Below are 24,070 nucleotides of genomic sequence, written 5' to 3'. Positions count from 1 at the left end.
CGGGACGCGACCGAGCCGAACTCGAGGTCGAGTCCTGGTCGGGCTCGGGCGCGGGCGAGAGCGAGAGGAGGGGGTCATCAGGAGGTGGCGGAGGCCGGTGCGAGAGTGGGCCGGCGTGGAAGCGGGCTACTGCTGGGCTGCTACGCTGCTACTGCGGGCTGGGTTGAAAATAGAAAGTGGGCCGAAAAGTGAAAGAGAAAAGAGAAAGAAAAGGAAAAGTTTTCCTATTGTTTGGAAAGGGATTCCAACATGAATTCAAATACAAATTTGAATTCAAACAAACAAAAATCAATGCAGCACCATGAATGTAACAATGAACTCCTATGATTCATTAACTTATTTTAGAAAAGATTTAAATGCCTAAGAAATTAAATAAAATCTTAGAAAAATCCTTAAATCCTTAAACAAAAGCAATTAAAGTCTAGCAAATTCTAACAAATTTTACTAAGTTGCAAAAGTTGAAAATTAGGGTGTTGCAGTATAAATGTTGAGCCATTTTTCCATACATCACATTATATTCCATCTATTTTCACTTGTTGAGGAAAATTACAACCACATTGACATACAAACATGACAACAACATTATCATATTTACCATGCTCAATATCCTATATCTATACCACACATGACACAACACTGACGACATGGCAAGCAATACTTAGAAGAACAATACTTTATACGAAAATAGTGCACACATGCCAAGCTAACACATTATCTGATGACGCGTGCCTCACTCTCACTCTCCTAAATATTCATAATTGTTTCTACCATTTTCTTTTTTTACCTTTCAATTCATAATCAAGAATCGCTGGTATTATATTAGAGGGGAATATGCTTGACGAATTGGCTCTCCAGGGTCTCTTTAAGTTCCCAATGGTCCACTCAAATGCCTCCTTGATTCCAACATCTCCCATGCCCACAAGCAGCCCCACACACATCAATTGACCACCTGCTGATATGGTCATTGAAGCTTGGTATGTAATTGTGATGAGACCATTCCGCTTCTTGGAGATAACTTTTGGATATAAGGTGGAATTGGATGTGCATAAAAAAGACATAGTGTTAGTATTTAAAGAAGAAGAATCATAAAAGGTGTGAACACTTAAATCTCGATGAACAAAAGGTCAATTTCAGGGGGAGCATATTGCCTGTGATCATGGTCACTGTTGCATGTGAGGACACAAAAGATGTTGTTTGTTCAGCAAGCAAGTCACTGAAGGTTGTGGCCTTGGACAGCCTCGCTAAGAACGGATGGAGAAACAATAATAAACTCCACTTTGATTATTCTCTTTTATGTGTGCTTGTTTCCCTTTTATTTATGATCGGTGTTTGTGCTGAGATTTATGTAAGAACATGACTATATGTGGTCATAGAGGCCGGAAACAATTACTTTTTTCTAAGAAAATGAGTTACATCTTTTACTTTTTTTTCCTTTTTGGCAGATAAAAGGAGCTACATCTGTTTCCACCTCCTAAATAGCTCCATATTAGATGCTATAGCTTTTCAAATTTTGTAATGAATAATTGTGCATTTTTCTTTCAACACTTTTTATGATTTCTACATTAGGTACACAATGATATTTTCATCACCATTAAGATTTCAAAAAAAGGAAGACAAAGAGTGAGAGTCATTAGCTGAAAAGGGGATGAGTACACATACCCCTTTCCTAGCATACGCAATGCGGTACTTTCTCATGTGGTTCCAACTCATCCTAAAATTCCTTGAAGTTTCTTATCACCTTGAGAAAGAATTTCTTCATGTATTTAGGTAAAAGAAAAATATCACTCTAGTCCCATCTCTGCATGTATAAATGCCAAGCATTTAGGCCGTTGATAATCATGCTGTCTAATTTTCTCATTATTTTTTGTTGTCAAATTGATTAGTTCACACCATCTCATTCTTATGGATGTTTTAATTTGTTCTTTGGGTGAAGGTTAAGCAAAAACTAAACTACCTTTCTCTAGCCTTGGTGAGCTCCCGACACTCCTCCAAAGTAGCATGATCATCAAAAGTTTCATCTAACAAAGATGTTAGCATGAATAACCTGACTAGGATCATCCATGCACGTGCATACTCTTGCTCGTTGTACGCACTATAAGCCCAAAAGTAACACTCAACAATTCGATAGCTCACATATTCTAGCTTAATGTCTTCAGATAGGTCCTTCCACCATCTGGTATAAATTAAGTAGGCATATTCATCAATCTGAGCCAAAAGACTGTGAAGGTATCATATTTATCAATCTAGAATGCTGAATATCAAAAAAAAATAATAGCAAGTGCCCCTTTTGGGACACAACCAGTGCAACATTTAAACCCATGTGATATCTATGAATATTTTTGTTCACAATGAAATAGTGTGTGTGGATATTGTCTTGTAAGTTCATTTCATGGTATCACTAATTTTACTAGCATCTATACACATATTAAATATGTAAGTATAGTAATGGTACCACAATTGGTCATGTTGAAGTTGTCACTTATACCATGTCTAATACACTTACTGAGAAATTGTCTTGAGTTCCTTTTGGTGAAGACGCTGCAGGAGGTTATAATCTAGCTTGGCAAGCTCCAGTATGGCTATGTTGTACCTTTACTCTACGCTGTACTCTGGGATGTAAGAGACTGCTTCTACCCTCTTTAAGGTCCTTGGTAATGGTATTTTAGGGGGTGTTTGGGAGCACTCCACTCCACGAAAAATTGCTCCACTCCACCAACTCCGAAAATTTCGCAGCCAAACGCGTCTAGCTCCAGCAACTCCGGCTTCAGGAAAAAGGTGGAGCAGGGGGGTAGATCCACGTTTTTTGTGGAGTACCTCAAGAGGTGCTCCAAAAACCCCTTGTACAGACCTCCTCGTGGAGTTGGTGGGTATTTACCCACCATTGCCACTCGTTACACAATAACGGTTCGCGAAATAAAAATAGCCTCCCGTCGCCCCGTCCCTGGCGCGCGCCGCCCGCTCGCCGCCCGCCGCCCGCTCGCCGCCCGCCGCCTGCCGCGCCGCCAGATGCTTGCCGCGCCGCCCGGCCGCCGCCAGCAGCGCCGCCCGCCCCCCACCGCTCCGCCCGGCCGCCGCCCGCCCCTGCCGCGCCCGCCTGCCGCGCCGCCCGCCGCCCGCCTCTACGCGTCGCCCGCCGCCTGCGCGCCGCCGCGTCACGCCGCCCGCCGCCTGCCACGCCGCGTCGCCCGCCGCCCGCCCGCCCCTGCGCGCCGCCCGCCGCCCGCCGCCTGCCCGCCGCCCGCCGCGCCCGCGCCTACGCGCCGCCTGCCGCCCGCCTACCGCGTCCGCCGCCTGCCTGCCGCCCGCGGGATGACAGTCTGCTGCTACTTCTCTCTAACATCTCCGAATACTGCACTTCCCACTTGAGCATATGCTGGCGTGTACAGGAGGAAAGAAGGGGAGGAGAGAGGAGAGACAGACATGTGGGTCCGTTCACAAAGGGTAAAATAGGCTATTCACAAGAAGTGCTCATGTTTTTGGAGCTGGAGCACTACCACCAACCAAACACGTGCAACAGCTCCATATTTTTCTGGAGTTGTTGGAGTGGAGCTAGAAAAGTGTGGAGTTGGTGGAGTGGAGTTGGTTTTTGTGAAGTGAAGTGCTCCCAAACAGCCCCTTAAGGGCATGCTCAACTTGCTCTGCTAAAGGGGATTTGAGACTACTTTTCATCAATTCCAGATGGCGCCTTGCAAATAGAATGGCTTCTTCAAGTGCACCCTCGTCGTGTGTTAAAATGTTAGCTACATTGTATAAACTTAACAAGCCCTTCGGGTCATTAGTTATGTCATTAATAAAGCTCCCATCTTCATGCTTGAACTTGTTAAATTCACCTACACAGTAAACATAAGTTATATTCTTGTTGTAAGATGCATTTAAGTATTCATGTCAATCACATAGGCGTGCCATCGTACTTGCTGAAACCCAAAACCCATGCTGCCTAAGCAAGCGAAAACGAAGGGCAACCTCATGAAGGCTTGAGCTGTTGAATTCACCCCTGTGGATGCTGCTTAAGGTGGTGGCTATTTGTTCCTTGAAATAGTGATCTATCCCCAAATGTTGCAGCACATCTACGAGGTCCATTTTTTCCACGACATTCTTGCAAGCCTCAAATAGACCACTTACTTCCCCTTTCAATTGATTGACTCTGTCTAACATCTCATCTGAAATCTGCCATATGAAAGGAAACATGAGATCACTATCGGTTTTGGTACACATCATACAAATTAAGGTGTTAGTTGTGCATTTTTGTCTTGCTAACTCATGGTTACTTTATACTTACAATAAAATAGTTACAGGAATATTGGAATATTGCAAAGAAATAGGAAGACCACATATTATTGAGTTTTTTCCACAATAAAGAAACAAAATCCCGATACGTATTTTTCCAGCAAATATCTCTACAAATGGAACCAAAACTGACTAATGCATTTCCTGCATGGTCACAATAATGAATGAATAAGAAAAAAAAGTGTTGGATCCCTGCTTGGATGGCATTATATTACGTATAGTTCTCTTGAGTTATCTAACAGGGAAGTCTCGCATCCTTAGTGAAAATGGAATTAGGATTTTTTTTAATTAAGGAAACAACATCCGGCCTCGATCATCCACGTGTGGATGTGTTGACGCAAAAATCGGGCGGTGACCTTCGCGTAGTAACACACGAAACCTGAGAGATCTGCTTCGTTCAAGTACAGGTTTTAACTCTCTCGATCTAAGGCGTGCCAGTCAATTTGACCTGCTAATTGACAAGGACAAAGAAGACGTTAAATTCGAGAGCGAATCGGCTGATGTTCCGATTAGCTCCAGGAGATCGTAACGGCCAGGTAGCCGATACAGAAAAAGACGATCGGCTAGGTCAGCCGATTTATGCGTAATCAATGCAAAGGAATTGTTGAAACGCAACCTAAACAATGCTACACGAACAACACTTGAAATAGATCTAATAGAACAGTTCTTGATTGAACATCAGGATAAGAAGCCGATCAGAACTTATTCCAAGCTGGATAGTGGTGATAAAAGCTAAAGCAACAAGATTTAAACAAATAAACTTGCAGATCTAGCAAATATTGATAACTTGATGAATAAATCTAGACGAAACAACAACAATGCACCAGAAGTTAAAGCCTAGAAATTACTCAATAAACACGGAACTTACAATCTAGCCGGAGATCAAGATGATGCAGCTCTGCTAGCTTGGAAGAACTTGTGAAGAAAAAAAGAACTTTGGCGAAGTCGCCGACTTGAAAGTAAATTACGAATAAAGTAGATTTGTTTGTTTGTGTGTACATGTTTTTCAGACCTCGTAGGGTCTCTATTTATATCCTAAACTCAAAACTCCTAGTCCTAGTCGATTATGACGCAATACAATATCTGGAACTAAAGAAACAAACTTTTCTAAATAAAACAATTCGTACAAGAGTCGGAAACGAATTTAGCCTCCCTCGACCAACTCTACATTCAATGTCTCGCAATATCTTCACCGATCAAGACTCTCTTGCCTTTTAACGGTCGAACCCCAATATCTTTGATCAGCTGGAATCCTCTTGCTCACATTGGCTGGGTCGTCCCCATCACCCTTCATCGGCTGACACCTCCCGTCCTCATCGGCTGGGTCTCCGTCATCTTTCATCGGCTGAACCTTTGTGACTCTATCGGCCGTTTTTACTAGCCGTTGTCCTTCTATCATGCATCAACATCTCTGCTTCTTTTTGACGCCAGTTTTGACACATGTCAAAAAACGGTATCAACACGATGTCTATAGCCAAACAATGGAATTAGGCTTAGCTACGGAAGAAAGCAACCTGTGTAAAACGATTGCTATGAAAACACTTGCCTGGAGCGGTTCACGGATGTAATTGATAAAGAAATCACCCCATAAACTAGAGTGGACCCCAGGTGCTGCCTTCCAAGATGTGGCCGCGCTTATAAGTGCCATTGCTAGCTTATGTGTATCTGTTGTGTGTCTGCAGCCGGCTAGCTTATGTGTATCTGTTGTGTTTCTGCAGCCGGTCAGTAGGATGAACCGTGATACCCAAGGGCCCAAGGTTTCATGTTTTTCAGGCATATTTCGTGCATGACAGAGACCGAATTGGCGTGCTGTTCATTTGATATGAAGGCATTGTACGTCTTCATGTACCAGGGCCTCGCCCGGGCCTCGGGCACGTGGGAAAATTTAGGACTGCACGTGGCAGGGTGGTGTCTACACCAACATGAACATGAGTTACCATGCGTCGATGATGAGCAGCGAGGGGGGTCAACAAAATTTTGGATTATACTTCCTCCATCCTAAATTTCAGGTCGTTTTGACTTTTTTAATTTATAAATTTTATTATGCATTTAGATATACCCTATATCTAGATGCATAATAATACCTATGCATCTAAAAAAATTAAAGCGACATATAATTTAAGATAGAGGGAGTCCGTAACACGGATGCGTGGATGATGCACATGCGGTCAGGTGCCGGAGACACATTCAGCTGTTCAGCGGTGATGCCATCCAACAACAAACCGTCTATGTGCGCATCGTACTTGCCCAAATGAATCATTCTAATAAAATATAAAATATTGTGTTTTTTCCTACTTTGAAATGTAATGGTGATTTTGCTCTTATTTTTTTACTTTATAATTTTACCCTTAGGTATTCACAAGTCAATATAATTTTACCCTTGTCAATGCAAGGACAAAATCGCATTGACTTGTGAATAGCTGAGGGCAAAATCACAAAGTTTGAAAAAAACAGTAATTCAAAGTAGGGGCAAAATTGGAGTACTATTTTTTCCCAAGTAGTTAGATTGGAGAATGTGTATCCTCTGGAGGTGCTTTTAAAGGTGAAAATCGTGAAGCAGCATATAATATAGTCCCAAACAGCCACTAAAACACAATCGGGCCGACTAAGCCTACACACATCCTTCCAACATCCATCCCCTAAGCCCAAGCTCAACACGGCCCACTAAGCTTGACGCCGTCCCGCCAGAGAAGCTGGGCGGCAGTCTCGCCATTCGTCGTCGATGCGCCCTGACTCGCCACGAAGGAAGAATGACTCCTGAAAAATTTGGGCAGCACCTCCTCCTAAGCCCGCGTTGCCATGAACAGGAGCTCGTCTCTATTCATAACTCGGGCTTAGGAGGAAGAAGCGAGTTTTATAATTGGACTAATTTTTACCGGTTGGCAGATGTTAACAACCGGTACAAATTAGTCCTCTAAGAGGTGATCGTTAGACACGGTAGTATCAGGACCCCACCCATCCGGTATTTTTATGCTGGACCGATGTGCAATTCTCCCGTAGTGATAGTCAGGTAGGGTGGCTATACAACCGCGACAAACTGCGTAGCACACCCAAGGTTCATGTTTTGGAGACAAATATCGTGCAATAACACATCAAATTGGCGTCCTGTTCGTTTGATATGAAGGCACTGTCTTCATGCTTCAGATTCAAGGCCTTGTCGATATCTCTATCAGACACCAGGGCCAGGACGCACACCATTATCATTTCCTGCCCGAGCCCCGGGCAGGTGGGCCAGTTTAGGACTGCACGTGACAGGCAATGCGTCGATGAATAAACAAGCCTGTATATGTTCAGAACTTGATATAAACTTTTCTCTTCATTATAGCTGTAAATATAAGCATGCCTAGAATAGTTTTGGAGTACTGTAGTTGATAAAGAAGTCACCCCATACAGATGTCTATGCATGTATATGTTCAGAACTTGATATACGTGTTACGTTCATTTGCTTCATCGATGCAACACTAGACGTTGCCACGCACTAGTTCGCTCGTATTGGTAGCAATAGCAATTAGCAACTGATCGAGATGAGCCGTAGCAAACTGTTTGCAATCTGATCATTGACTGCAGGCCCTCGTCAGCTGCAACCGCACAAATTGGCCCGCCGGGACCCGCCGGCTGCACGGCACCAGCAGCAGCATCTCCAATCATCCCGCATTGTCGCGTATGGGGCCGGGGGCACACTGCCCGTGCAAGCCATTGATGGAGGAAAGAAGAGAAGAGGAAAGGAGGAGGAACTGAATCACACACGGTAAACTCACAAAAAAAAAACAAGAAAAACCCTGAATCTCAATAAGGCCATGGCTGTGGAGTGTGTGGACAGCGGCCAGCCACCGACACTCAGGACTCAACATCCTTTGTGATTGAAGAAGATACAGCCATTGAATCCCATGTTACTGTAACGGTACGTTTGCCCATTCAGTCACGAACTAGCAGGTTGTGAATGAAGAAGATAACAGTCTGATGATGTGGTGTCGCCCGTTACGTGGTTAATGTGACAGCAATGTAGTTCTTCGATTGGAGAAAAATGCGTCTACATTGCTGTCTACTTGAAAATTTTAATTTTAAAAAAAGTGGTTAAATCACTTATATGTAACAATGGACTTTTGCATTGCTAGAACATCCATCAATCAAGCGTCCCTACAATTCAGTTTTCCTCAAACATTCTGGAATTGCATTTCCGGGCGTGCCTATGAATATTGGGTGATCATCATGTCTAGTTTGCCAATCGGTCAGAAGTCAAACTAAGCCCTTGTTTAGTTCATCCCCAACTCCCAGCTTTGGCATTATGCAAAAAGAAGATTAATTCCCCATCACATCAAACTTGCGGTACATACATGGAGTACTAAATGTAGACGAAATTAAAAACTAATTGCACAGTTTTGTTGTACTTTGCGAGACGAATCTTTTGAGCCTAATTAGTCAATGTTTGGATAATAATTCACAAATACAAACGAAACGCTACAGTGTGCTACAGTGCTGGCACAGTAATTTTGGCACTCCAAATTTTGGCAACTAAACAAGGCCTAAGCCAAGGTGAGGCACATCAGAAGCGCATCCAAACAGTATATACCAGAGAGAGAAAAAACAAGGACTCAAAGCTAATTTTTCATATACTTAAAATAAAACTGAAAGAAACACAAACAGGCTGGAACATAGCATTCTACATAACAGCCATAAATATACATAACCATGCATGTAGTAGTTCTGGGCTGTAGTTGAAGAAAAAATCACCCCATACTGTAGGATGAAAATCAGGTGCCCTCTCAGGAACATTATTAGCATTACAAGATACCATGTGCCTATGTGTATCCACTACTTGAGCTCAGGATGCAGTACGCTTGGAAAAAGGGCAACAATGCATGGCCTTAATAGAGGGCCTGGACTGCTGGCTTCTGCATTAGTGCAAGTAACTACACTAGTCTGAAAAGCGCAATCTTATCATTCTAGCCTACGGATACTATTCCATCTATAAGACGTAGTCATACTTGGCATGGCCTTCCATGCTAAAATTGGACTTTTAATATCTCCCATATTATAATGTTTGTACCGACAAAATTATAGCCATATGAAAATACTTTTAAAAACAAATCCAATAATATTATTTTTCATTATACAAGATTAAGTTAGTAATGTGAAGGAGGATGCTGATGAAGGAGAGCAATGAATATGTAGGATCTCAAGTGGATGATGAAGTCTTTTGATGTGTTTTCTTTAGTGGTGCGTGGTGATCTAGGGATGCTGCTGCTGTGGTAGCACATTACTTTGATTTGCAATGGGCACCAGTAGAATGTGAACCTTCTAAATACAAAATGTCGAGCCATTTTTCCTATATACATCACATTAGCCGATATGCTATAACAATAAATATTCCATCTATTTTTACTTATTGAGGAAAATTTCAACCACATTCGCATACAAACATGACAACATTATAATCATACTTATCATGCTCAATATCTTATACCTATCCCACACAACACTGACAATATTGGATTTCCGCAAGCAATACTCAGAAGAACAATACTTTTTTATGAAAATAGTGCATAGGTGCCAAGCTGACAGATTATCTGATGGTGCATGCCTCACTCCTAAATGTTCATAATTGTTGATGCCATCATCCACTGGTATTATATTAGAGGGGAACATGCTTGACGAATTGGCTCTTCAAGGTCTCTTTAAGTTCCTTGCTGTTTGTATAACCATCTCTCTGGTCGAGGAAAACTAGCATCATGCTCATTGCTAAGTTTGTGACTCGTTGTAGAACCGGAAGTAGAGCATGATGTTCAAATATTGCATGATTTAGTGTTTTCCATGCATCATCAACAAAGGAACCAAACTTGGCCAGGGCAACCTCGGCACTGACATTGTGCTCCTTGATGTAGCACTCCACAGATGTGGCTACATCCATTTTGTTCCTTCCTCTCTGTGCATAAGATGTAGCTAATTAGTTGAAAATGCTAGTAATTCTACTTGTGAATATCAAACCAGTTGAAGTCATTGTACAACGCTTGCATAGCACTTTCACTTTAAAGAAACCAGACATTGGTTAAATAAAAGATTCTTTACACATAAACATCATTTAAACATGGCTAGACTTTGTCCCAAAATAAATCATGAAATAAACGAAACATATTTCACTTGAAGTAATCCTCGGAATCTATGTGATAGCTTGTACATGATCACATATTCTACCAAGGTTGGCATGATGGCCATTTGGGATAATGAACTTTCTAGAATCAACCTTTACAAGTGACCAATGGATGCAAGTAGAAAATCTTGCAATTGAGGATGAGTTATTTTTATGATGAACTCTATTGTAGTAGCGGTCTCAGCTCACTCCACATTTGGGGTGCAGGCTCCCTCGAGGAAGACACTACCTCTATGAGGAAAAGATGTGGATCACCAATAATCAAGCCCTCCCCCTTAAATATTTTATCATGGAGAAGCTCTTCATAATGTCTCATTAAATGTTTTTTCTAGTTTTGAAAGAGAGAAGTGACTTAACTATTTGTTACATGTTGTATAAGATGCCTATATTGGGTATCTCACCCTAATGTCAAGTTGCTTTATACCCTGTAGATTAAGAGCATTCCTTCTAGCACCCTTAAAACAACTTTCAGTAAACTACCTTAAAATCCGCCATGTCATCCATGAAGCGGAACACCTCTGCACATGCTCTTATGGCATCATTGTTACCAATGGTCCACTCAAATGCCTCCTTGGTTGCAACATCTCCCATGCCAACAAGCAGCCCCACGCACAACAATTGAGCACCTGCTGATATGGTGGATACATTCACATGATCATTGAAGCTTGGTATGTAATTGTGATGAGACCATTCCGCTTCTTGGAGATAACTTTTGGATATAAGCTGGAACTGGATGTGCATAAAAAGGACATAGTGTTAGTATTTAAAGAAGAAGAATCATAGAAGGTGTGAAAACTTGAATCTCGATGAACAAAAGGTCATTTTCAGGGGGAGCATATTGGTTGTGATCATGGTCATTGTTGCAGTGGGAGGACACAAAAGATGTTGTTTGTTCAGCAAGCAAGGCACTGGAGGTTGTGGCCTTGGACAACTTCGCTAAGAATGGATGGAGAAACAATAATAGCCTCCACTTTGATTATTCTCTTTTATGTGTGCTTTTTGTTATTTACGATCAGTGCTTTTGCTGAGATTTATGTAAGAATATGGCTGCATGTGGTCATAGAGGCTGGAAACAATTACTCTTTTTCCTAAGAAAACGAGTTACATCTTTTGCTTTATTTTTCCTTTTTGGCAGATAAAAGGAGCTGCATCTGTTTCCACCTCCTAAATAGCTCCATATTTTGCAATGAATAATTGTGCATTTTCTTTTAACACTTTTTATGATTTCTACATTAGGTACACAATGATATTTTCATCACCATTAAGATTTTAAAAAAAGGAAGACAAAGAGTAAGAGTCATTAGCTGAAAAAGGGATGAGTACACATACCCCTTTCCTAGCATAAGCAATGCGGTACTTCTCATGTGCTTCCAACTCATCCTCAAATTCCTTGAAGTTTCTTATCACCTTGAGAAATAATTTCTTAATGTATTCAGGTAAAAGAGAAATATCACTTTCGTCCCATCTGCATGTATAAATAATGCCAAGCATTAAGGACATTGATGATCATGTTGTCTATTTTTCTCATTATTTTTCATTGTCAAATTGATTAGTTCACACCATCTCATTCTTATGGACGTTTTAATTTGCTCTTTGGGTGAAGGTTAAGCAAAAACTAAACTACCTTTCTATAGCCTTGGTGAGCTCCCGACACTCCTCCAAAGTAGCATGATCATCATATGTGTCATCTAACAAAGATGTTAGCACGAATAACCTGGCGAGGATCATCCGTGCACGTGCATACTCTTGCTCGTAGTACACACTATAAGCCCAAAAGTAACACTCAACGATTCGGTCCCTCACATATTCTAGTTTAATGTCTTCAGAAAGATCCTTCCACCACCTAGTATAAATTAAGTAGGCATATTAATCAATCTGAGCCAAAAGACTGTGAAGGTATCATATTTATCAATCTAGAATGCTGAATATCAAAAAAAAAAGAATAGCAAGTGCCCAGTTTGGGACACAATCAGTGCAACATTTAAACCCATGTGATATCTATGAATATTTTTGTTCACAACAAAATAGTGTGTGTATCACTAATTTTACTAGAATCTATACCACAATTGGTCATGTTGAAGTTGTCACTGCTTATACCATGTCTAATATACTTACTGAGAAATTGTCTTGAGTTCCTTTTGGTGAAGACGCTGCAGGAGGTTAAAATCTAGCTTGGCAAGCTCCAGTATGGCTGGGTTGTACCTTTGCTCTCCACTGTACTCTGGGATATAAGAGACTGCTTCTACCCTCTTTAAGGTCCTTGGTAATGGTATTTTAAGGGCACGCTCCACTTGCTCTGCTAAAGGGGATTTGAGACTACTTTTCATCAATTCCAGATGGCGCCTTGCAAATAGAAGGGCTTCTTCAAGTGCACCCTCGTCGTGCGTTAAAAGGTTAGCTGCGTTGTATAAACTTAACAAGCCCTTCGGATCGTTAGTTATGTCATTAATAAAGCTCCCATCTTCATGCTTGAACTTGTTAAATTCACCTACATAGTAAACATAAGTTATTTCTTGTTGTCAGAAGCATTTAAGTATTCATGCCAATCACATAGGCGTGCCATCATACCTGCTGAAACCCAAAACCCATGCTGCCTAAGCAAGCGAAAACGAAGGGCAACCTCATGAAGGCTTGAGCTGTTGAATTCACCCCTGTGGATACTGCTTAAGGTGGTGGCTATTTGTTCCTTGAAATGGTGATCTATCCCCAAATGTTGCAGCACATCTACGAGGTCCATTTTTTCCACGACATTCTTGCAAGCCTCAAATAGACCACTTACTTCCCCTTTCAATTGATTGACTCTGTCTAACATCTCTTCATCTGAAATCTGCCATATGAAAGGAGACATGAGATGACTTATCGGTTTTGGTACACATCATACAAATTAAGGTGTTAGTTGTGCATTTTTGTCTTGCTAACTCATGGTTACTTTATACTTACAATAAAATAGTTACAGGAATATTGGAATATTGCAAAGAAATAGGAAGACCACATACTATTGAGTTTTTTCCACAATAAAGAAACGAAATCCCGATACATATTTTTCCAGCAAATAGCTCTACAAATGGAACCAAAACTGACTAATGCATTTCCTGCATGGTCACAATAATGAATGAATAAGAAAAAAAGAGTATTGGATCCCTGCTTGGATGGCATTATATTACGTATAGTTCTCTTGAGTTATCTAACAGAAAGTCTCGCAAGTGTAATCATACCCTTAATGACTATGGAATTAAGCTTAGCTATGGAAGAAAGCAACTTGTGTAAAACGGTTGCTATGAAAACACATGCCTGCAGCGGTTCAGGGATGTAGTTGATAAAGAAATCACCCCATACACTGGGGTGAACCTCAGGTGCTGCCTTCCAACAAGATGTGGCCGCGCTTATAAGTGCCATTGCTATAGCTTTGTGTGCATCTGTTGTGTGCCTGCTGTGTCTTCAGCCGGTCAGTAGGATGGTATCCATTTATAGGCAGCCGTAATGAACGTAACCGTGATACCCAAGGGCATCAGATGGCTCTGGCATGAATGGGTTTCCCCGGACAAGGCGTGGGTCGGAACTGAAACACCATATGATGACCAGGACAGACAACTCTTCGCCGCATGTACGACAATCCATCTAGGAAATGGTGAGCTATCCTGCTTCTGGCATGATGTGTGGATACAGGTTAGACGACCAAAAGATATCGCCCCTGGACTTTACGCCAAGACAAAGAAGAAAAAGAGGATGGTGGCCGATGCGCTACGCAACAACAACTGGATTAGAGACCTCAACCACTGCTCGAGCTTCAACCCAGCACACTTAAACGAGTTTGCCACGCTATGGAATCTAATATGACCATATGAGTTACAGCCTCTACAGGAAGACAGCATTATTTGGAAACTCGAGCAAAACGGGCGGTGCACAGCAACATCAGCCTATAAAGCACAGTTCATCGGGTGCACCAAGGCACCCAAGATAGCAAGCGTCTGGTATATGTGGGTCCCATCAAAATGCAAATTCTTCACATGGCTAATTTTGCAGAACAGGGTTTGGTCATTAGACAGGCTGGCAAGACGAGGATGGGACCACACCTTGACACACCTCGTCTTGCCCTCTATGCAGATGTACGATGGAGATGGCGCACCATCTACTAGTGGTAGCCCTGCTAGTGGGGCGGGGTGAAACGGGTATTTCAGGGTGGATCCACGCGTGGGGTTCCTCAGATGGGTGGGAATGGGTACTAGAGGTTTAGCGGGTTGGGGCGGGTTGGGGCTACTGAAATGCTGGTCGGGAGCGGGTTGGCCTCCCACGACGGGTCTGCCCAGGCACCCAGGCGCCCAGCGCCCCCTACACGCGAGTCTGCCCGACTCCGGAGTCCTGCGCTCCTGCAAGAAAGGCAACGCCACCGACGCCAGCGCCGTCTGCCGCTACCCCCGCCCTCGCCGCTCTCCTCCAACAACGGCGGCAGATCCAGGTACTCCTCTTCCACCTCCCATCTTCCATCCCCTCCACATTACCCCTCCCCTTCTTCTCCTCATCAACTCATCCCCTTTTCCTTCTAGCTAGATCTGCATGGGAGGTGCCGAGGAGACAAAGCCGTCGGCCTTCAGCCCTTCTTCTTGCTTGATCTACAGGGGAGGCGCCGGATCTAAGCCCCTCACGCCGTCCTCCTCCCTTGCCGCCACCCCTCCCTCTACTCGCGCCGTCCTCGATCTAGGTACGTCTGTTTTCATACTCAGCTGTCAGAAAGACAAAGACCTTCAACAGTTACTTGGCTGCCTCTTTGTATTTGGTTTGATACTCACAGCAATTCGAGGAAAACAAGGTAGCAACATTTTCAGGTTTTTGTGGCCTTCAGTCACATACATAGAGCCCATATGTTTGTTAGTACATGCTTTATAGACTCAGGAAACATTTGTGTAATTGTGTTAAGGTAAACATGCATTCTGTTCAGAGATGTGTTGACCAGTGCGCAGCTCTTCATCACGTATATAAAAGATGCAGTAGCTATTTTTGTCCATCCATGTTGTGTTACACACACATACAGTGTGCTAGGTCGCTGGGTGACGGGCTGGACCTGAGTAAAGAATGAGCATATAAACTGTACGTTGAAATGTTTAAATGGCACAACATTCTAGGATGTGCATGATTGGATTGCGAGGACTGAGGATGGGACACACCATGCACCTTCATAGCTCATACAATGTCCTTCCATCAGAACTGTAGTTTTTGTAGGGAAACACGGTCCAGGATCTTTAACCATGCAAGCTTACTAGGATCATGCTGTCAATTGACGGGATTTTGCTGCTGATTATCATTCATGTCTTTCTGAAACAAGATGTCTTCTCATCGGTTAGAGGCCTCTGGTACTAGTGATAGCACCAACAATAGTTCCTCGCAAACACCAAATAGAAGGGCACCCGTTTGGGAGTATTATGAGCCGGATTTGATTGAGATAGATGGTGTCCTAAAAGCAATTTGCAAGTACTGTGGTACAAAGTTGACTGTGAACAGGAAATCAGGTAAAAAAAAGCCTTCGAACCCACATTGCAGAGCATTACCCCATAATCCCTAGTGATGATACGAACAAATTTGTCACTACAATGAAGAAAAAGCCTGTAGATGGTTCATTCACCTTTAATCAGCAGAGAAGTCGTGACTTGATGATTGCATGGTGTTAGAGCTGATGTAGCATTCAATAAGTTTGATGATGAAGGATTTGAGCCTTGGATGGAGTCATCGCAACCAGCATTTAGATGCATAGGGCGACAAATGATTCGTAATGAATGTGTTGCTAAGTTTGAGAGAGCAAAGATAGAATTACAAAGTAAACTTTAGATTCTTAACTCTCGCGTATGCTTCACATCTGATCTTTGGAAATCAAACTAAAAGTTGGGATATATTTGTGTGACAGCTCACTATATTGGCCCTGATTTTGTTTTGAAGAAAAACATAATTGCATTTAAGGATGTGAAGTATCCACATACGGGTGTAGCTATTAAGGAAGCCGTTACAACTGTTCTGACAGATTATGGTATCAAAGAGAAGATGTTTACGATCACACTCGATAATGCAACAAATAACAAGGCAGCTTGTGATCTTTTGCAAGAAAGCGGAAAGTCTGACATGTTATTTGATGGTGAGCATCTTCTTGTTAGATGTTGTGCTCATATACTCAACATTCTTGTCCAAGATGGTATGAACATTGTTACTGTTGTGATAGAGTTGATAAGAGACCTGATTAGGCAAATTAACTCATCACCATCGCGTATCCAGGATTTCAATGAGATAGCTCAAAGGGAATGCCTTGCTGTAAAGGCTGGTTTAGTCCTTGATGTTCCCAACCATTGGAACTCAACCCATGCCATGATTATGGAGGCTATAAAATACAAGATTGTCTTGAAGCGATATGCCTAAGCAAATCAGCAACCATTTCCATCTAAAGATGAGTTTAGCAAAGTTGAGTACATTGGTGAGTTTCTTGGAGTTTTTGAAGAAACTACCATGGCATTCTCAGCTGATAGATATGCTACTTCCCACATGTTCTTGGATAATGTGCTTTGTATACATCAAATTCTAAATAGTCCAGAATGGTACAAGGATCAGGTTATCGCAGATTTGGCAAAAGCAATGCAGAGAAATTTGATAAGTATTGGAATGGAAATTACAATATGGTCCTTGTTATTTGCAGCATACTTGATCTAAAAATAAAACTTGACTTCTTAGACTTCTTTTATGTGAAGGTGTGCAGGAACTTTATTGATATTGACTTGAGCAAAAATCTGGCTAAAGAGTGGCTTCGCAAGTATTTCAGGAAGTATGAAGAGGTTATTAGACAAAATGATACACATGTAGTATCACAGACTGGTGTGGTGAGAAGCATGGTGAACCGTTCTCCAGTGCTAGTTCTTGGAAAAAGAAGACTAAAACAAGAATTTGCTAAATATAGGCACCAGAGGAGAGGGACTTGGATTGAAAAACCAGAACTTGATGCATATCTAGATGAACCACCAGTGAGAATAGATGAAAATTTTGAAATTCTAACTTGGTGGAAGACAAACTCCAACAAGTACCTTGTGCTGTTAGCGATGGCACATGATTTCTTAGCAATTCCACTCAGCACCGTTTCTTTTGAATCAGCATTAAGCTTGAGTGGTCGGATTCTTAGTGACAATCGAAGCTCAAAGACACCATAAACTCTTGAAGCTTTGGTCTGTTGCAAAGATTGGCTGTACAAGTATCCCACCAATGAAGGTAATTTTTACTAACTGAGGTTTCTGAGCTGAGCTGCATCCAAATAATTTTTTTCTTTTGAATGTATGTTACTAAGATAGTCATATCTTTGCATCCGCACCCACTTGACATAATGGTCGTTATTTATGTAGAGCTTAGGAGGGAGTTAGGGAATAATGATCCTTATTCGAAGAAGCAGTCCTGTGTGCTAACTCTTCGTATAGTTAGCAGTTTGCTATTGTTAGCAGTATGCTCTTAAAGCTCAATGGGTTTTTTTAAGCTTTTGGGTTATGCTTAGTTAGTAGTCTGCTATTGTTTCTGTTTCACAAATAATCCAATACAAAACTATCATACAATACATTGTGTTCCATAATAAATCTTTTCCTTCCATTTTTTTAGATTGCTGATTGAAGAAATTTTGCCTCTGTCTCTGCAAATTTCGTTGGGAGTCCCCAAGGACCGAGGAAGACCAGAACGCTAGGGACTGGAGAACGCCTCTTGACTGGTTTCAAGTCCTTCATTTCCTTGGCGTTGATCGGCCTATTTGTCGTGCTCTTCCAACTCTTCTGTGGCTTGTCAGGGACAATAGTAAGATGGAAAGCAGCAACAGAGACTAGGACGACACGGGCGCTCAAATGTTGTGCCGGTGAATGTACATCCTTAATGGCCGGAAAACATGTAGTGTGGTGCTCATAAATAATTGAATATATTGGTCGCTGCAGCTGCCCAGTGACTCCTCTATTTGTGCATGATGGTGGGGGCACTGGGACGTTTATAACCAGTAGCTCAGGCAGCTGCAACCCATTTCACCCGCGTACGGTGGGGTGGGGCGGGGTGGGTAGACAAGTTAAATATAGAGTTAAATATATGGGGCGGGGTGGGTCAGCAGAACTGCCAAATTAATTGTGGGTCGGGGTGGGTGTGGGGCGGGTAAACCTTCCATTAACAGGGCTAACTACTGGAGTGCAGATTCACCAGACGCATACGGACACATGTGGTCTCCTATACTGTCGGGTATGCACCCCAGGCCCACGAGTAGACCTTGGACGGCTCACTAAGGGACGTACTCGGATATGACCAGAACAAGGGATAGACGTATCCCACTCGGACTAGTGAAGTGCGTGTATGGAAAACTACTCGGGCCATACCGAGTAAAACTCTGTAATAGTACTCGACTAGGACTCAGACTTGTAACTCTGCCCTCCCGTGTATATAAGGGCGGGCAGGGACCCCCCTCAAACAAGAACAACTCCAGTTCATCCAAGATCAATACAAACCAACACACAGGACATAGGGTATTACGCGATCTAGTGGCCCGAACCTGTCTAAATCGTGTTCCTTGTGTCACCATTGATTCCTTGATTCTCGACGATCCTTACCGCACAAAAGACCACCTAGGGTACCCCCAGGCAGGTTGCCGGTCTAAAATACCGACAGCTGGCGTGCCAGGTAGGGGCACTCGTCGAGTTTCTCAGCGCGAACTCAATGGCAACGGTCATCATCAAGCCCGTCTTCTTCATCGAAGCGGGCGCCACCTTCGTTTTCGGATCCTGGCTCTGCATCGCCGATGGCTCGGGTTCGTTCCGGCGCCAGATCATCAACGCTCAGGAGAAGAAAGCAAAAGATCTAGTCAGGAAAGATCTCGCAGGAGAAGCTTGCCCCGGATGAATAGCCTCAGAGTACGACATGTTTGGAATGGTGGTCTAACATCACATCGACATCAAGAATTTCACGAAAGGCGACACGTAGTATAACGTTACTGATCATTTGGGAGGTATGGAAGGAAAGGAACTCGAGAATCTTCCGGCACCAGGAATCATCAGTAACGTCCATTTTAGCAAAAATCAAGGTTCAGGAAGCGTGTGGTTGCAGCCGGGGCAAAAAGCCTTGCGAGCCTCCTAGCGCGAGATTGAACACATAATTTATGTAATCTTTTTTCTTGATTTTACCGGTTAGTTGGCTGTAACTATCCCTATGTATCAATGAAATAGGCACCATCTTGTACCTGTTCGTTAAAAAAAATATTTTCCATGCAAATTTCGTGCATCACAGAGATCGAACTGGCATCCTGTCGTTTGATATAAAGGCATTGTCTTCATGTTTCAGATTTAAGGACTCGTCGATATCTCTATTGGACACCGGGGCCAGGACGTACACCATTATCTCGTTTCCTGCCCGCCGGGCCCCGGGCAGGTGGGCAAATTTAATTAAGACTGCGCATGACAGGGCACCAACATTACGTCGATGATGAGGAGCGAGGAGGGGTCCACCAAATTTTGGATCATACGTTTACATGGATGGATGATGCGCGTGCGGCCAGGAGCCCAGGAACGCTCAGCGGTGATATGGCGACAGTTGCTTGTTCGACATTGATGCCATCCCAAATCCAACAAACCTGTTATGTAACCTGCTATCCAAACAAACCAAAACTCCTTTCAAACTAAGGATCTTTAATTAATTGCACAAAATGAGCCGTTCTTATAAAATACTGTATAGTGAAACGTATAGGGCAAGTACAAAACATTTTTGATGTAACGATACAGCATCATTTCTACGAAGACCATTGTGGCATTGTGCCAGGATATAGTAGTTCTTTTGGCTTAACGTCACAAATTTGCATCCCACCAATGCGTGGTCATGGCTAAATGAAGTTGACCAAAGATTTAGAAAAAAGAGCTTTGTTACAATGCTTTTAAAGTACCAGTGGTACTGCAATGCTTTCATTTCTTATCCTTCTTAAAAAAGAATTAAATAAAGTTACACATAATTAAAATGATATTATAGTAATTTCTCACTATTTTTGGTACTTGGTCCTACCAAATTGGTACTTTTCTTTAGATACTTCATGGTACTTCCTTTGTTTCCACCGTTTGATTTCATCGGATGGACGGCTCTCATTTTTTTCAAACACTCTAAAATTTCTCTTCGAAAAAATACTCTCTGTTGAATAATATGGGGGGGGCCTCATATGTAGCTTCCGCAAGTAGTTAAATTCTACTCCCTCCGTTCCAAATTATAAGTCATTCCAACTTTTTTGAAGTACTTGACCAAAATTATAGAGAGGATTACAAAGGTTTATTGCACCGAATAGATATACTATGAAAATATATTTAATAAAGAAACTAATGGTACTTATTTGGTATCATGAATGTTAGTACTTCATTATATAAATTTGGTCAAACTTTAGATACTTTGACTCTCCAGGAAAGTTAGAATGACTTATAATTTGAAATAGAGGGAGTATAATTTTAAAACTCATTAGACCCATCTAACACAACCATTGCAGCACATCAATCTCCTCCCACGAATATTATTCAACATTTTCTTAAGCTTAATTCAACAATCTGCATGCTAACCCTATATCAACATTTTGAATAAGGTAACTCAACATTACACGAAGATCAAATATTATTTTTTTACTTGCTACTCCCACCTTACCCAGATTTTCCCACATGTGATTCATACTTCAACATTTTCTTATAACTGCGAACACTAATTCAACATTTTAAAGACGTACTCCTTCCATCCCAAATTATATCCCAAATATCTCCAATCTTCAACCGATATCTAACACAGTTAGGGTCGAGTAGAGGGTTGTAGCTATCCGCCTCTCGGCCGCGCCACCCTCCCACACCAACCCCACCCACCTGACTCCAACGGCTGCCGCCGCCGCCAGGCCAGCAGCGGCGCCAAAGCCGCCTCCCGCATCATGCTCTCTCCCTCCCCTTCCCTCCTTCTCTCTCCCTCTCCACTCCCACTCCGAAAACCCTAGGCGCCGCCGGTCGTCTGGGTCCGCTGCAGGCCACCGGCAGCCGGTGGCAGATCCACCTCCTTTGAGCCCGTATCTACACATCCTTGGCGTGGGGGTCCCTTTCCCGACGATGACCTCCGCGTACTGCCCCTTCCACCGACTGGAGGATAGGGGATCGCGGTCAGGAGGCTGCTGCCTCCCCGACGGCCGGATCCGCGCTTGCCGCAGTCGGATTCGCATCCCTCCCCTTGCCGCCCCTTCTACTGCTGGTGGGCGGGCGGCGAGGGTGGCTGCTGTCTCCCCGGCTGTCGGGTCCGTCAGGGGCGGGGCTCCGTGCCCCGCCGCCACATGACCGGCCGGGTGCCCCCCCCAACCCCTCTCTGGTGGCTGCGCCATCTTCCACCGGCAGGGGGGAGGGGGGACCGGCCAAATGGCTATCCCAACTCGCGGTTGTGGCGGCATTCTTCAGCTCCTTGGCGCCCGGTGGTCCCCGTGCTCCTGGTGGCGGTGGTGATTTCTGGGGAGGGAACGGGGTGTAGAAGAAAGCCTTGTGCCTCCTTGCGGGTCAATGACGGTGACGGCCCCGGGCGCCGCTTCCCTTCTTGAAGGCATCATTCATTCCCCTTTTCCCTTCCCTTCGGTGAGCTTCCAGGTGAAAGCCTTACCGTGTTGGTCGAACGATGACGGCGCCAGTTGCGTCGCCTCCTCTCTGCACCGTCTAGGAAGCTCTGCGGGTTCTTGTTGCCGTCACTTCAAGGACCGTTGCTGAACATTGCCCCCAGTCGTCTCCAGCCGATCAAGGTCCTCGTGGTGATCGTCTACTCTCCTTGGGAAGTGTCTTCTTCTGCGCCTACCTTCGCTTTGATTGTCCACCTCTCTCGGGTTGCTTAGGTCGTCGTCATCTGGCGGATGCTTTGCCGTCCCCTCTTCTCTGACGGATACTTTGCCGCCGTTCTTGCTCTGGTGGATACTTTGCCGCCGTCGTTAGTTGCTTCAGGCGCCATGGTCGTGCTGGTTGGGTGGATGCTTTGCCACCGTTGTTGTGTTTGGGCGGATGCTTTGCCGTCGTGATCCTGATGTTTGGGTGGATGCTTTGCCACCATTGCGGTTCTGAGACCTTTAGCACCCTTGATGAGGTTTTGGGTTCGAGTGTGCTTCCTCTTTATTGCTTTGAGTCGTGTGGTGGTTGTTTTTGCGTTTCTTCAGTGTTTCTCTTTCTTTGGTCCTTTGTCCTCTTGTGCTGGTCAAGCTCTGTTTGGCTTCATCGAGATTGTGTCTGTAAACTACTTTCTTCTTAATGAAAAACGTGCTAAGGTGTAACACCTCATGTTAATGACAGCCTAAGGATGTCAATAAAGAGTTAATGATGAGCTTTGGAGCAGAAGAACGGTAATATTGACTCAAAGTCAAATTCGAGCCGAATTTGACCGAAATTGCATTTTGGAGTTTCAAATTTGGATAAATTTGGCAAAAATATAAAGTTGAGGCTTGAGGGTGTTTAGAACTCAAAGGAGTGTAGTTGGAGACTAATTCTAGTCTTAAACCAGTCTCCAACCCCTCAAGAATGTAACCGAAGAAGGAATCAGCAGAGTTACTATTTCCCGTCCGAAAATATGCGATTCTGAAAATCATAATGAGTACACAACTTTGGAATTAGTTTCTGCATAATTTTTCATATCAGTGGGCAAATGTTTTTAAACATTAGTGGAATATGGTCTTTGGAGAAGCTTAGTGAGATGTTGGCCAGAGAAAGTGGAGGACTCAAATTTAAAATGAAACTCAAAATCGGCAATTAAGCAGATTTCAGCCTAGTTGCTGAAGTAATTTTTCTAAGTTTGAAACAGCAGTGGATGACCATGTTTGGAGCAAGTTTCAGGGAAATATAGTGCAAAGGGTATATGAGTTCATGTGCAAAATGAAATTTTTGTTAGTTATAGAACACAAATAGATGAGGGTTGAACCATATGGAGCAAGTTTGAGCTACTCAAATCGAGTCAAAAGAAGGGCAAATGGTCCTGTTACAGTGCCTGATGAACTGAATCAAAGGGATTCAGTACAGTTCGGTTTTGCCGAACTTGGGGTTAAAAATTTCGGTCCTAGAGTGCTCAGCTTGGGTAAAGGCCAATCTATCAATTGAAGTGCTAGAATTCCTCTACAAGTTTGCTTAAAGGACATTTGGACCGTAGGATTCGAAATCGACCGATTTGGAGGAGTAGACTTCGGAGCAAAGGAAAATGGAAAGAAGGAAAGACAGGGGCGAGCAGGAGACAGAGTCGTGCCGCCGCCGCCACTCTCGCCCGCCGGCCAGCGCGATGCGCTGGGCCACGTCCGCACCCACGCAAGCCTACAAGCCGCCGAGGTGGCACTCATGCACGTGGTAAAACTTTTGTATATGTACTGCTCCCGCCGTCGAGTTTATCCGTTTTACCACGCTGCTCTGTTTTCACCGTCACGAGCAGAGCACGGCCGAGCTTCGGTTGCCGGCCGATTTCCGCCGCTCCACTACCTTCCCCATCGATTCCTCCCACCTAAATCCCCACCAGCACCTCACCAACACCCACGCCTTCCCGTTTTTCCAGTTCCCCCACCGGCGAGCTCCTAATCGCCGCCGTTTCCGTCCGCCCGCCGCCAACATCCTGCTCACGGTGAGCCCCTCCTTGCCGCCATCC

The 24,070-nt window shown here is 43.6% G+C and overlaps 1 protein-coding gene and 1 pseudogene across 1 annotated transcript; both read right to left on the bottom strand.

The window, feature by feature from the left end:
- Nucleotides 1–764: 764 nt before the first annotated feature.
- On the bottom strand, nt 765–5,935 carry LOC101783785 (annotated as a pseudogene).
- A 3,702-nt stretch (nt 5,936–9,637) lies between these two features.
- Nucleotides 9,638–13,888, bottom strand: LOC101765401 (alpha-humulene synthase). The gene is made up of 7 exons (XM_004984338.3): nt 13,727–13,888; nt 13,004–13,262; nt 12,551–12,923; nt 12,060–12,278; nt 11,765–11,900; nt 10,916–11,164; nt 9,638–10,210 (listed from the first exon to the last, which is right to left on the bottom strand). Exons 1-7 carry the CDS (start codon nt 13,829–13,831, stop codon nt 9,920–9,922), a joined length of 1,632 nt encoding a protein of 543 aa, XP_004984395.1. The 5' UTR covers nt 13,832–13,888; the 3' UTR covers nt 9,638–9,919.
- Between the last annotated feature and the right edge of the window lie 10,182 nt (nt 13,889–24,070).

The sequence above is a fragment of the Setaria italica genome, chromosome IX (assembly GCF_000263155.2).
Source record: "Setaria italica strain Yugu1 chromosome IX, Setaria_italica_v2.0, whole genome shotgun sequence".
In the NCBI taxonomy this organism is placed as follows: domain Eukaryota; kingdom Viridiplantae; phylum Streptophyta; class Magnoliopsida; order Poales; family Poaceae; genus Setaria; species Setaria italica.
The sequence above is the reverse complement of the archived record's forward strand: the minus strand, read 5'-3'. Positions and strand labels throughout refer to the sequence as shown.